The sequence below is a fragment of the Musa acuminata genome, chromosome BXJ2-5 (genome assembly GCF_036884655.1).
Source record: "Musa acuminata AAA Group cultivar baxijiao chromosome BXJ2-5, Cavendish_Baxijiao_AAA, whole genome shotgun sequence".
Taxonomy (NCBI): Eukaryota; Viridiplantae; Streptophyta; class Magnoliopsida; order Zingiberales; family Musaceae; genus Musa; species Musa acuminata.
In genome coordinates, this window is record NC_088342.1 from 40,710,456 (window position 1) to 40,726,064 (window position 15,609).

Sequence of the window (15,609 nt, forward strand, 5' to 3'; positions counted from 1 at the left end):
TATCGCCTTAAGTAGCCTCACTCCGTCCGACCCGCCAGGTCAGGGAAGGCGTTCCCCTAACTCGAGCGCCGCCTCGGAGCCTTCTTCGTCCCTGCTGTGACAGTCTCCGCAGGCGGTCGTAGGCGACGCCTCTTCTCCTGCTCTCTGGTTCCGTCTCGGTGGTCGATTGAGAGCGAGGCGGACGAGTGTTCGAGGGCCCAATGACCACTCGAATTACTCCCGGAGTGGGAGCCAACCTCCTCGGCCAGCACTCCGCGGAGAGGAATCAGGAAGCCACAACCTATGTGGGAAACCTAGACCCGCAGGTGCTCCTCGCCGCTTTCTCTCTTCTCTTCTTCCCCATTTTCAGCTGTGGGTCTTGATCCCTTAATCTAGGGTTTTTAAAGAAACCCTCCCCCTTCTGTTGTTTTGTTATATTGATGAATTAGCGAGCTATATGCTGCATGTATTCACATTTTTGTTGTTATTTGCAGGTTTCGGAGGAGTTGTTATGGGAATTATTTGTCCAAGCTGGCCCAGTTGGTAATTCACAAGCCTGTTGATGTTTCTTGGTCTTCGCGGTCGAATGCGATTTCCAATATCGTTCTCCTACAACCGTCGTCGTTATTTCATTGTTTTTTCTCTCTGCGATAACAACTCATATATGCTTGCTGAAATCACCCTACTTGACGATAAAAAAATGCATGCACATAGAATTCTTGCATGACCTACCAGTCGCTGCTGGCATAATATCTTACAAATCATGAACTGGCTAACTCTTTTGAATTTGTCAAGACCCATGCCTTTCTGTTTTCTTATTCTAGTTTGTGAGGTAGTCAGTAAAAGGTAAAATTCAACTTGTAAAGCTTCTTGAATATTAGCAACTATGCATGGACTTTTGTTATTGTCTTGGTTATTCTTGCCCTGTATTGGTGATGAACAGTTTACATTATATTACATATTATTCTACAAGTCCATATTTTATCTTGGGATGTTAGCTACATCATAGGTTCTTTCATGCATATATTTACTTGATGAATCTGTTTGTTAGATAATCATCACCTAAAATGTTAGAAGAGGATATAATGAGGGAAACTATTTAAGGTGGTTCATGCACGTGCTAAGGAATTCTAGTTGGAAGAGGTCAGACAATTAAATATCCTAGTGTAAGGAGAGTTAGATAGAGACCTAAGAAGATTTTATCAGAAATTATAATTTAGATTTAGATTCTTTTAATTTAACTAAGGATGCTGCTTTATACAGAGCTTGATGTTGTCGTTGTTGTAGGATAGTAAAGATTGACCTTCAATCTTCCCTCTTCTCCTCTTCCTCTTCCCTTATGACTATCTTTTCAGAGAATTAGTGCTTGGGGGGTGAACCATCCAATGCATTTCCTAGCAGGAAGAGGTAACTGAATTGGTTAACAATATATTGAACAAGTTTGAGAGTAGGATAAGGGATATTTTCTAGTTTTATTAGCTAGAAGGCTTCTATTAGTATATGTTCAAATTACAAATTCTGTGACACATACCCTAGTTGTCTTGTGGCCATCTGTTAGATCTTCTTATGTCATGTTCCTAGTGCAAGTTAAACATTATAATCATTTTCCTTCGAGTAGTTAAGACATAATATTCATTTAGACTCGAGTATGATAGACCTCCAAGTAGTCAATGTAGATAAAAATGACTAATAAACGTTTGTTTTTTTATTTGTTCTGTTTTTGAGATCCTATAAGCATGTGAACAATTCTTTCTTTTTGGCTTCCTTGACGTTTGTGCTACTGATGTCTGTGTGGTACTATACAATTAAAGTTGTTCTTTCCTGTTTATGCTTCCACAACTAATTAGTTTGTATGTGGACCCTATTGATATAGCATGGCAAGGTAATGCAGGATTAATAGAGATATGAATGGGAATCAAGGCATTTGGTAATACTTCTATTTTCATGACCTATGCAACAATACATTCATATTTATAATTTAAGATATGAAAATCAGGATCGGATTGGATTGGCCAAATGAGACTTTCAGGTCAGGATTGATCTATACTTGGTCAAGATCTTTTGATCCTTCACTAGGGATTTCCCAACCATAAACAATTGGGGATATCATGGCATCCAGTCATCTTGGTGTAAAAGATCAGCTAAGTTATTTTAATCTCGTGGGCTTTAATACCTCGAGGGTTTTTATGTTTGACAGAGGATCTTACGCAAATGAAGGATATCCTTTAGATCTGATGCAGCCTACCTTTCAGATCTGATTTAATTATCTTCATAATAGACATGACATTTAGTTCTATTAGTTTAGGATTAAAATTTCTGATTGATAATATTGAGTTATTGCCTTATTTAAGTTGATTTTCCAAGAGCAGTATGACAAAATTTTGAGTCCTTTTTAAACATTGCACAGGTGTATCTGGTGGATACTAGTTTTTCTGTTATTTGACTTAATATATGTTCTAAATTGGGGAGAAAGGAGCTGAATTATTTTTTAGTAAAGTAATTCAGTTTTCATTTTTTTTATTATTCCTAGAGTATTACAATGGTAATTCTGCTCATGTTAATCTATATCCTATTATGCTGATATGCTGAGTATTTGAGTCCTTATTTCTTTTCCTAAGAGTCTCACAATCAATAGGAATTTAGATATATATCCCTTACAAATTGAGCATTTGAGTATATCTCCTTATTCTGTTATTTTCCTAAGAGTCTTCTTCAACCACTTGAAATTGAGTTGAAAGTGAGCTTACTTGAAGTTACTCCAAGTCCTATTCTTCTTCTCTTTAGGTGTTTCCTATTTTCACTTCTTCTTTCATATGCTGAGTTCTTTGAAATGTTAAGTTATCAGTGATTTTATGTCCAAATCAGTCCTAAACCGATTAAGATAGCGTCCATGTGACTTCTCAGGGAGGTTACACCAATATTCTTCTAGGTTTTTCTGGTGGTATGTGGAGTTGTAGACTATTAATTTTCTACTAAAGCTTAAACATAATGATGATAATCTCAAATCTGACTTTGTTTTGCAGTTAATGTATATGTTCCAAAAGATAGGGTTACAAATCTTCACCAAGGATATGGCTTTGTGGAGTTTCGGAGCGAAGAAGATGCGGATTATGTTAGTACACATTCTTGTCTTTCGTGCTTGATTTTCTTATATTTTTTGTTGATCACTTTGCTGTGCATTGGCCATTTTTCTTTCCAGTAATTTTCACCTTTTTTGGTGCTGTTCTTTTGCAGGCTATTAAGATCTTGAACATGATTAAACTTTATGGAAAGCCAATACGTGTAAACAAGGTTCTCTTCTATTTGATATTCCTTTTACCTTTTCTGAAGCACTACTAATTTTTATCTTTATGTTCAACAACTTTAACACTAAGTAGCATTGTTAGGTTTAATGCAATAACCTTACTTCACAATATGTTGGTATCTGAAATTTAAGTCATGCTGTCATGGTTGCTTTGATTATGAATTCTGGTTTAGGTTTTGTCATGGTAATAACAGGGCTAATTGCCATTAGCACGTAATTGCAAGTTTTACAAGGGCTAATTGAGGTAGGTAGCAGAAGAATTTGGATGTTGTATTGATTTCTGATATAAATACATGCTACAGGTTCAAATTGAAGCCAAACAGTAGAACAGTGAAATTATTGGAATGTATTAATGCACCAACATGCTTTCCTTACAGAACATGCCAAGTAAAGCAGCTTGATTCTGCAGATGGCAAATTGAATCAATTTTTTAGTGCCTCCGATCATGAAAAGATTTGACATGGAGAATTTTTACAGTTTTCTGCAGTTATGAGTTAACAATTTTCTCTCATGTGTTTTAGAAACAAATCATAAAATGGAACAACCTATTTGCTTCCGATGATTAAATTTCACACTACTTTTATAACATCCATTTCATTCTCTTATTTTATTTTTAGCAAATCATGTTTCTCTGACCATCACCAATGTCTAAGCAAATGTCTTTATGAATTTAACGGTTATTCAGTTTTTATGAACTATCTGATATTTATGTCTTTTTTACTTGGATTATTCTTTTATTGCTTTCACCATAAAAACTATGCTTGCTTCATTGTGAAACATGAATTTTGCAAAATGCTTGCCATGTCAATATCGGACACCAGTAGTTGTTGGATACTTCTTAACATGTGCCGGGAATTTCAAAACGTAAAGGACAGCTCCACCATCTACTCTTTTTTTTGTTAAGCATATTGCAGGACAATGAGATCATCTAAATAAGCCATAAAGGCATGTCAAATATTGACTAAATGTATCTAATTTCGATGCTTGTCTTACATTTTGTGTACTTGGTGGTTAGTGTACATCAATGCCATGTCTGACAACCATAGATTTTAAATATTGTTCAAAGTTCACAAATCATAATCAAATGTAAAACATATATGTGTCGTAGACATGCCCATGCTGTCTCATGTCTTGTGTCCTTTTATGAAATTTGCTATGCCAATGTGTCCATGTCACATGTTGGTATCCATGATTCAGTCTTTTGGTGTATGTGTTGCTTCAGATCCTTTATCTGGTTGTTCTTTTACAAAGCTTGAAGTTGCTCATGTCCTTGTTGATCATAATAAATAAGTTTATAGAGAAAGCAGTTGTTGATGAGGTTATTATGAAGGATTTGTTACAAAATCAGTGTGATCAAGGTGTGCAAAGAGGTGTCTAAATGAGGATTGAATTTTGCAGTTCTCCTTAAACAGGGCTCATGGCATTTATTAATAGCAAAATTTAAGCATGCCTTGTCGATTTCTTTACAAAAGACTCGATTTTTAAAAGGCTCCTTTGTGATGTTACATCTGCTTTATCCGTTTGTCCTTAATTATTAATCATGAAATCTATGTCGCTAGGGATTAAAGCATTATTTTGTAAAATTTATAAATTTCCCATTCTTTAAGAAAAAGGAAAGAGACCATCTTTATGTTTCACTGCAAGGGCTAAATTAAACAAATGATTTTTTTTCACATATTAGTTTCACTTTTTTTTTCTTTCTTTCTTTATTTGCTTCTTTGCATTGTCACTTTTTTGTCTTGAGTACTTTTTCTTCAACCACCTTTGTGTTAGTTCATTTCACATTTTACATAACAATCTATACTTTGAGTTGATTAGTCCTTTTTCCTCCGTCATTTAGATGTTATTGAATGATAATTTATCTTAATATTACACTTATATCATGTTCCATACTTATTTTTTATGTACTATTTAGATGTTATTACAGAAAAAAAATTTCTGTGCCGAACTGTACTTACACCTCACCTTGCACCTCACATAGGGTCCAAGAGATGTTGGCATATTAATGTTTACAAATAATTCTTCAAGAACTTTTTAAAGATCTTATTGTTCTTCCTCTATTATTAAGTCTCAAGTTGTTGGTCTGATTTTTTATTTTTCCTCTATGACGATCTTTCCTTTCAAACAGTTGGTTACACAAATATTTTCTAAAAGCATATGATTTTTGTCAATCAACCTACTGATCATTAATTCTTTTGCCTATTTTAGGCTTCTCAAGACAAGAAGAGCTTGGATGTAGGGGCAAACCTTTTTGTTGGTAATCTTGACCCGGTAAAGTCTTTTTCCTTCTATTAGCTGTATCTGTCATTTTTAATGTGGAATATATGATTTTTAATTCATGTGTCTGCTGCAGGATGTAGATGAGAAGCTTCTCTATGATACATTCAGTGCATTTGGTGTTATTGTAACAAATCCGAAGGTAATAATTTAAATTGTTCTCTTTGAACTCTTTGAATTACTTCTGCAGCTTACTGTAAATGTAGTATGGGAAATACAAGGCTGCATGACTATCCTCACACAATATCATCCTTTCATTTACTTTCATTGTTTTCAAATATCATTCTTTGAGCATAACTTGAAAATCTTCTATTAATTGATAATTTTATTCTGTTAAAAGTGAAACATTTTCACTTCAAGGATAAGCTTGTTTTCGAGAGATTTTTCATATAGTTAATTTGATATGTCATGAACATAAATTTCATTGTTTATAAAGTATGTTGTTTCTATCTGATGATTTCTTGTTTTTTTTCATGGTTAAGCGTTGTCTGTTTGTAATTTAATAGTTTCATAACTTGTGTTGGAGTTTTATTAGGTGAGTTAAGCTGGGTCTAGATGTAGAATGAAAATCTAGGCTAATAAATATATGAACATATGCTGTGAAGCCATTAGTGTTTTTAAAAGCGCTAGGATCTAAAAGGTGTCAAGGTCCTAAAACACCCGAGGCGCTAGGTGTTTGCCTGAACGAAGTGAGACGCTCTAGAATATGAAAATATAAAGTATATATATTATGTTGATAAATATGATTATAAAAATAAAATTGTCATATCAAATTGAAATCATAGAGTACCAAATCATATTGTTCATCTTCAAATAACAAAACTGTCAAAGCAATTCTAAACAGGGATTAACCAGTGCTAAATAGTTCCAAACAAGGATGAACTAGTGCTAAACAATTTTAAAGAGGGTTTGAGAACAATTCTAAAGAGGGATTAAGGTGTCTATGGAGGAAGATGGGGATGGAGACGGCGGTAACGGAGGAAGCTTCGGACGAAGGTTTCGGCGACCGAGGGAGTTGCGCACGAAGGCAGCGACGACGGACGTAGGGTTTAGGTTTTAAAGTTGGGTTTGGTGTGCGGGGGTGGGGGGTTGTGGTTTAGTGTTAGGGCTCTTCTCTTTAGTTGGTTTGATTGAACCAACTTGAAAGGTGGGTCGGGCGCGTGAGGGTGGGGGTGTGTGGTTTAGTGTTAAGGCTCTTCTCTCTAGTTAGTCTGATCGGACCAACTTGCCTATTTAATTGAACTAGGCACAAGCACAAGCCACCTTCTCTTGGGCGCTCGCTCGAGGCATCCGGTGCTTGGGCTTAGGTGAGAGCCTAAGTAATGCTTTAATGAAGCGCGTCACTCAGAAGTTGTGTGAGGCGCTCAAGCCTTGTCTCACCTCGCCCGGGCACCTATTAAAAACACTAGCCAGTAGTTCGAATGTCTCTCATGAATCACACATGGCAAAAAAAATATTATACTTAAAATTTTGCACTTTTTGATGGTATGGCATCAACCAAGTGTTTGGAAGTGTCTTAATAATATATGAACCTAAATAGCAGTCTCTAAGTTGATCAGTACATCCATTTCTCTCACTATGCATTTGGGATGTGTATACTCATGCAGTTGGACATTGAATTAAACTGCTAGCCAACTATGTTGGTAAGTGGTAGCATTAAGGGAATATTTCCTTCCGAGATCTAATATGAACCACTAGCGATTTTAAAAGGTGCTCGGGCGCTCGCCTAGGCGCTCGGGCGAGGTGAGACGAGGCCCAAGCGCCTCGCTAATCTACCAGGCGGCGCGCTTCAAACAGGCGCCGCCTGGGCGCTCACCCGAGCCCAGGCGCTCACCTCGCCCGAGCGCCTCGCTAATCTACCAGGCGGCGCGCTTCAAACAGGCGCCGCCTGGGCGCTCACCCGAGCCCAGGCGCTGGGCGCTTCGGGCGAGCGCCTGGGTTAACCAAGGCGACCGAACCAGGATTTTAGGTCTGGTTCGGTCTATGATGGTTAGTTGGTTCAATCGAACCAACTAAAACTGTTATAAGTGACAACCGAACCCTAACCCTCGTCGCTGTCGATCCTGATCCCGATGCCGCTGCTTGCCGCTGTTGCTGCTCGCAAACGCTGCCGTTGTCGTCGCTCGCGCCTCCCGCTGCTCGTCGTTGTCGCTGCTCGCAAACATTGCCGTTGTCGTCGCTCGCGCCTCCCGCTGCTCGCCGCTCTCGCTACCGTTGTCGCTTCCTCTTTTCTCAGTTAGTAGGCTCAGCACCCTATGATTTTTTTGTTTTGAATTTTGAAACTTTTTGTTAATGTGACATTATGATTTTTTATCTTAGATTTTCTTAATTTAATAGTATATTTTTATTTAAAATTTTAAATAATTATATTTATTAATTATATTATATATTTTTATATTTTAGCGCCTAGCTTCGTTCGGATGAGCGCCTAGCGCCTCAGGCGTTTTTGGACCTTAGCGCCTTTTGGCGCCTAGCGCTTTTTAAATCACTGTGAACCACCCAAAGGTTCTTAAAATTGGGATGTGTATACTCATGCAGTTGGACATTGTGAAAATTAAACTGCTAGCCAACTATGTTGGTAAGTGGTAGCATTAAGGGAATATTTCCTTCCGAGATCTAATATGAACCACCCAAAGCTTCTTACGTAATGTTTATGCAGTTTGCCTAAACTATCTTGCTGATACCACCCAGGACTTCTCTGAAGCATCAGTTATATGCAAAACTAAAATAATGTGTATTTTCTGTTGAAGCATTTTTTTAATGTATTTTATTTGGTTCAGCATTTACCTTTTGTGAAAAGACATGTATATCGCATATTCTATCATTTACGATGTTAATCAACTGTCATTATTTATGGATCCTGTTTACAATTACATGTACATGCTACATGTATGTCACTGTCAGCTTTCAAATTTATATGCATTTTTAGATAATGCGTGACCCTGAGACTGGGAACTCTCGAGGCTTTGGTTTTGTTAGCTATGATTCCTTTGAGGCATCTGATGCAGCGATAGAGGTACTACGGTCTAATTTACTTGATACTTTTTATCAATTTGGAGAACATTTTAGTTATATATGCATAGTTCATGGTCTAATTTGATTTCTTTGTTGGATGTGCATTGCATATATCCAGTCCATGAATGGTCAGTATCTTTGTAACCGTCAAATCACTGTTTCATATGCATATAAGAAGGATACCAAAGGAGAACGCCATGGCACCCCAGCAGGTATCTTTTTGTTCTAACCTTCTTGTACCATATTCTTTTATTTTTCAGGACTTGACTAGGCTGCAATTTGGGTTGTTGGCTCAAGTCCAGCCCATTCAAAACTTGAGAAAGAAGCCTGGTGGCAATTTAAAAATGTATTGAGCTTGGCTTCGAAAAGCCTGACGATCTCAATTTGGGCATATCAGCGCTGAGCCTCAACCCAACTTAACCCCCACCCTGGTTAGGTTGTTGGAAACCCTGAGTCAATCAACCCAACCTGACCTGATCTGAAACATCTAAACATGGGTTTGTAGTCCAGACACCAGATTGAGCATGTGTTTATGCGCAAATGGCCTGAGTTTTAGCCCTAGCTTTGACATATTGGTGTAACTTATCCATGCCCATTCATCATATTCTTAACAGTGTTATCATCAGTTGCTATTGACCTGTCCTTTTTAACCTGACTCCATGCCTTTCCTAGTACTAAGATGTTGAACTATGGACATTTCAAATTGTAATATTTTGGGCTTAATGGGTTATTATGAAATAAGTTCATGGTTTGGTTTATTCTGACTCCCCATTCAATAATTTTATTTTTTTTGAACGGTATTCTGTATGACCTGAAATTATTTATACAGTTTCGGTCAGGTTATTCTTGTTGCTTAATTTTTTTTTTTTTGTGATTTATGCAGAGCGGGTTCTAGCAGCTAGCAACCCAGGAACTCAGAGGATCAGACCACATACCTTGTTCGCTAGTGGACCACCAACGCTCCCTAATGGCCCCCAGGCAAATGGATCAGTTCCCCCAGCAATCCCTCCCAGGCCATTTGCCAATGGACCACTACCACCAGCTCCACTTCCAGCAGTACGCCCCCCATCGATGCCAGTTGGACAATTTCCTCCCCCAATGCAGTGGCCTGCCCACCCTCAACCTGGACAAGGCCTTCCACAACCTGTGATGCCTCCACCACCACTCCAACAGTTCAGGCCTCCAGCAAACTTGCCACCACCTCCACCCACAGGTATGATGAGGCCGCCACCACCACCACCTTCTGGGGTGGGTGTTCCACCACCTGCTCTATGGAGACCACCGCCACCACCTCAGCAGATGGCTGGAAGGCCCATGCCTCCACCTCCGATGCCCATGCCACCAAATATGATGCCAAATGGCTCGGTTCCATGACATCACACAGGTTCTATAAGTTTCATTTGTCCTGATAATTCTGTGGAATCTCTTAAAACTTATGTGCACTAACTGTGGATCAGAAAATCTAGTGACTGATATGTCTTTTGGTTGTGTACTACTCTTTTAAGTATTGCACTGACTTACATTGTATAGCCGGGTGATATGACATCTTGGTGAGTAGATTTTGTTTATGATTGTAAAAGAGTTTTGAGTGTCAGAAATGCTGTGTAGACAGTGTATGAAATCTGGCTAAATCGTTGTCAACTTTGCTGTGGATTTCTCCGTATATTATATATCCGATCACTATTTCTGAAAAACTAGCTGTAATGTTATTTTAGCTGCCTTCGTGTTTGGATCCAATAAGAGTTATCACATTACCCATGTGGCATTGCAATCACTAAATAGGGGAATGGGATTGGTCCGGTAGACAGCATCCATGGAAAGCCCCACTTTGGGGATGCTTAAAAAGGTTTACAGGTTTTATGAATTGAGTGAAAGTTTGAGAGTTGATTGTCTATAATTTTAATTATCTTTGTTGTCTTAATAGAAGGGTAGCTTTTAGCGTCTGTCTACTTGAAGTGACAGTCGCGGAAACATCAAAAAAAGAAAGTTAAGTCGCTCACAAATTTCTCTTTTGTTTAGGTTTACCATCAGAGCAAGCCATTTTCATGGAAACACCATCAATTATATTTATATTTTGATAAGTGATATGTGGCCCCGTCCATGGCAATTATTTAAGGATTGGACCCGTTCCAATTTTTTTATTTTTATGTTTTTCCTAATCATGGCATGGCTAACAGTTCACAGATGGCATCATTATTTTTTGTAGTTTATTTATAAAAAAAATGTATAGTTCCACCAACTACACATGTAATAGAGCATCATTCAGGACATAAATAATATAAATAATACATAAACATATTTAAAAAAAAAAATAATTCCAATGTTATCAATCTGCACACTTCAGTATAAAATGGTACACCACGTTAAGTTAATTATATTATATAATTGTTTTATTTTAACTAATAAAACAATTTTCCCAAAATATTCAAATCTTTTTAAACCCCTAAGCTGCAAAAAAATTAAAAAGCGATAAAAAGAAAATGTTCTTTATCTTTTTTTTTTATTATTATCTTGGATCCCAGTCTAAGTCGATAGAACAATGCTATTAGTTATTTAAATCTACCCTAAAGATTAAAATCGCTTCTTTCGAGAAAAGGAAAGATAATGGACGTGTTCTAATCATATTATGTCGAGAGGATAATATTTCACCTTCCAACAATTGCATTCCAAATATTTTCTCCAAAATTACCTACTTCTATGATACCTTACTACTTCAAAAAAAAAAAACCCTTTGTACTTGTAAGCGTCCACTAGAAGACTAAATCTATTGGCACAATACTAGATAGAATTAGATATCTTGATTAGGTTAATATAATGGACAAAGTCGAGATTCAATCCAGGATCTTAAAACTTCTCTTACCGACAGCATCTACTAACATGTTACCCAGCGACCTCTAGTATTTCTTAATACTACTTAGGTGAATAATCTATTAATTATGAGAGCTTGTTCTTTACCTCTTGCACGTTAATTTCACAATGATAGAGAATATTCTACATCAATTATATGCTGACATTTAATCTTGCCACCACATTTGCACCTTTCAAATCAAACGATCTCGACGTACTCATCGGACTTGATATAGATCGAGAAACATTTTGACGCCTAGCAAGATGGAGTCATAACCTTAGCCTGTATACTCGTGATTTAATCTTGATATATTAGTAAGAATACTATTAGGGACATATGTCATGTCGTACGTATATTGGGAGAGATCTTTAATTTTTTTTAATTTAATATCATAATTTTTTTTTCTAATTTATCTGAGGATGCAAGAGGATATGCACCTCTTTCATAGATATTTTCTAATATTAATCAAACTTTTTTTCTTATGTGAGCTCTAAATATTCGTAAAATAATACTTTCATCTAGTATTGATCAGAGTTAAACTTTAGTAATCTTTTATCTTCTTCTGCTACCTCTTCTTCTTGTTATTTAAAAAGTAACATAAAATTTTTATCATCTATCATATTTATCTTTAAAATCATTCAAAATAATTTTTTTAAGCCTTACGATTCTATAATAGTTCTCATCATAACTTTTTTTCAATCTCTAGTAATCTTTTTCATTAAATCTAAATAATAATAAATTTTAAAATAAATCATAAAAGTCATCATCTTCTGTACTTTCAATCTTCTCTTAAAAGTGATCAAACTTTGAATCTTTCACTCTTTCTCTAAAACCCACTAATATTGTGACGATCTTTTCCGTCGATCATATTTCTCTTGCTACAAACCACTCTACTAATTACTTTCTTGATCTCCTCTTCTTGATGGGTGTCGTGATTAAATCTATTTCTCATCAATGCTATGAGTAATTTTTTCTTTTCTAAAGTTTCTCTTTTATTGTCTCTCTCCCTCTCTTCATAAATTTTCTCTCTCCTTAGAATTTTTCTCTCTTTGGATTTCTCTCTCGATAAATTCTCTCTTTTTGAGATTTTTCTTTCTCTCTCTATGAATTTTCTCTCTCTAGCAATCCTATTTTCTCTTTATAGGTTTATTTTTTTTCTCTCTAGATCTATTTACTTTCAATATGTATATTTTCTCTCTCTAACAATCTATATTTCTCTTTGTTGATTTTTTGATAGGATCTTAATGGAAGGTTCCCAACAGGGTAATATAGGTGCTGGTAGCATCTATTTCCTAGACGCTCTCTTTGGGTAGATTGTTCTCTCTTTTCATCTCTCCAAGATTTAGCTTAATCCTGAGGATCAAACCTGCTTTGATACCATATTAGAAATCATATCATAATGAAAATCAAAATATAATATTATGTTAAAAAATCCTCATAAAATAATGATGGTCAACAATAAATTACGTAAGAGTGACAACATAGGAGAATAGAGAAACTTTAAATTTTATATTGAATATAATAATTTATAATATCTCAAATCTCGAATATATGAACTTATACTCTAATTCATCTCTCTTCCATCTTATATATTTTTTAAAGCATTATATGAGCCCTTTATTTATAGAGGGATAAAATCAAGACTTTGACTTCTCTCATCATGGTATCTCTTATCTTGACTAACGTTCTTAAATCAAAATTCTATTTGATCCTAGCCAAGAGAGGTTTTTTAAGCATGTAATATTTCAAAACCTATACTTGACTAAGACCATTTGCTACCACATTAATCCCAACTAAAGAGGTGGAGCATGGGTAAAAAGAAAGCTGCGAGGGTTTGGTTTTGTAAGTAATAAAATTCTTTTTATCTTTTCTCTTTATCTCCTATTTTTTTCTTTTCTAAATTCAAGCCTTGATTTCTATAAAATTTGTTTCTCTTAATAAGGTATCAGACAAGATTGATTCTCAAAGTCAATTTAGATCTTAAAAGAGATACATAGAAAAGAGAAAAACCTATCCTTGGAGAGAGTCTCGGAGCTAAGAGACTCTCAAGAGAAAAATAAGTACTACGAATATTTATTTTATCCCATCGAGAGTCTTAATTAGATTTTGAGAGAGAAAATAGATTTGTTATATATAGAGAAAAATAAATAATGCTATAGAGAGATAATATAAACAACTAGAAAAAAATAACATAGAGAGAAAACCTACGGAGAAATTATAGAGAAACAATTTGAAGAGAGAAAAACTATAAAGAGAAGAAATCTCGAACAACACTTATGATATCGATAAGAAGATTACCAGCATGAATTCCTTCAACATCCTTGATTTATCGACAAGAGCTATAATCACTAAAGTATCTAAATAAATATATTTTTTTAATATCAAAATATTTAAAATATTATTGATAAGAGTTTAACAGAGCCTAGGAAAGAAAAAACACTGAATTATATTAGATTATTAGATTACCAACATGAATTTATATTAGATTATTTAAAAATCTGAAGATGAATCATACTGAATTTATATTTTTTTTGTTGTCATAAACTATATGAAAATCAAAAAGATTAATAATGTTAAAATTATGAAAAAAAATAAATCATTAATATCTAAATTTAATCATGTTGTATATTCAATAAATTAATAAATTTCTTAATGATCTAATAAAAATATATAAGATGGCCAGAAGAAGAGGTGGTCAAAGCCGATGTTCCACCTCTCCGCAAACGCCACCGAGTCAGCGATGACACCCCCGAGATGAAGTTAATTGTCGCCACGACGCAGCCATCGATGCAAATGAAGCCTCTGTCTTCTTGAGTTGGTGCTGCTCTGTCCGTCTCATCATGGCCCGCGCTAAGAAGATCATCCTGGCCGTCTGATTGATGATCCATACGAGTTGATCGAAGTCGTTGATGGATTCAATCCGAACCGGTCCGGGTTTTGGGCAGCTTTCTTTTGGTCGGATCGAGTCGACCGATTGATTGCGCCAGACCACACGTCTTCTGTCGCCACTCAAGTTACGACCTTACCCGTGATTCGTTTCGCGGTCCATGTCCGCCACAGCTTGCTTCTCTCGAAGAGGAGGTGGGCCGTCTTTTCTCTGGCGTCCTTACAAGGGAGTAACGTGACGACGTTTGTTTCTGGTTGGGTGGCGCGGCCGAGACAGTTGATCCAATAATCCAAGGCATCGACTCGTTGCCGGAGTCGCGGAATTAGAGATTGATTCCGATGCCCGTTAATACGTGCCGATCGCCCATTCCCCCACCGCCAAGTGCTCCGGGTGGCTCTCCCTCTCTCTTCCCGCATGTAAAGCTCGCTTTGAGCTTAGGAGGAGGAGCCGAGCCGTCGGCCTCGTTTCTCCCTTGACCTTTCACGTCGCTGTGTCGGGGAATCGGCTTTGGATTACCCAGTTCTCCGCTCTCTCCTGCCGTCCTCCTCATCCTACTCGCTCTCCCTTGGGTGTCGTCGACTTCTTGAAATGCCTTGAAGAACAGTCTCTTCTCGTTCTCGTTGTTTCCTCTTGGAATTAGGTTACGTTTCTTGAATCCGGTTTCTTGAAACTCTTATGGCTCGAATCTTTGATCTTTGTCTCTGGTAATGTTCGACGTTCTTGAGCTGACTGCTGCTGTTGTTTGCCGTCGAGAAGCTGATGGGGAATTAGTTTCGGTGGAGTATTTGTAATTGGTATCCGTTTCGGTCATTTGTTAAGCTTGCAGCGATGAGAGATATGCACATTCTTCGTTGTTTCCTCTATTGGTTTGCTATTGTCATGTCATCTGTGCGATTCTTGAACTGCCTTGAAGAAGAAGTCTCTCCTCACTCGTTGTTTCCTCTTGGAATTAGGTTACGTTTTCTTGAATCCGGTTTCTTGATAGTCATCTGATAAGCGCCGACCAAGTGTCGGAGCACAAGGCTTGAATCTTTGATCTCTGTCTCTGGCTCGACGTTCTTGAGATGACTGCTGCTCTTGTTTTCCACCAAGAAGCTTGTTATTGGTATGTGTTTCAGCCATGCATATGTTAGCATCTTTCACATGAACGTTCATTTTCTGCAGCTTGGTTGGTTGTCCATGACATGGGTTCATTGATGCTCCTTGGAATGTAGTTTAAGTTCCTAAGCAAGTTAGTAAAATTTGGAACTCCTAAAACGAATCTTCACATTACATGAATCAGAACTCAGCTTGAGCTAT

The 15,609-nt window shown here is 36.8% G+C and overlaps 1 protein-coding gene across 1 annotated transcript; it reads left to right on the forward strand.

Moving 5' to 3' along the window:
- LOC103985696 (uncharacterized) lies at positions 1–10,238 on the forward strand. The gene is made up of 9 exons (XM_009403482.3): positions 1–305; positions 474–522; positions 3,003–3,091; positions 3,214–3,270; positions 5,492–5,554; positions 5,637–5,702; positions 8,490–8,576; positions 8,694–8,787; positions 9,459–10,238. Exons 1-9 carry the CDS (start codon positions 201–203, stop codon positions 9,947–9,949), a joined length of 1,101 nt encoding a protein of 366 aa, XP_009401757.1. The 5' UTR covers positions 1–200; the 3' UTR covers positions 9,950–10,238.
- The last annotated feature ends 5,371 nt before the right edge of the window (positions 10,239–15,609 follow it).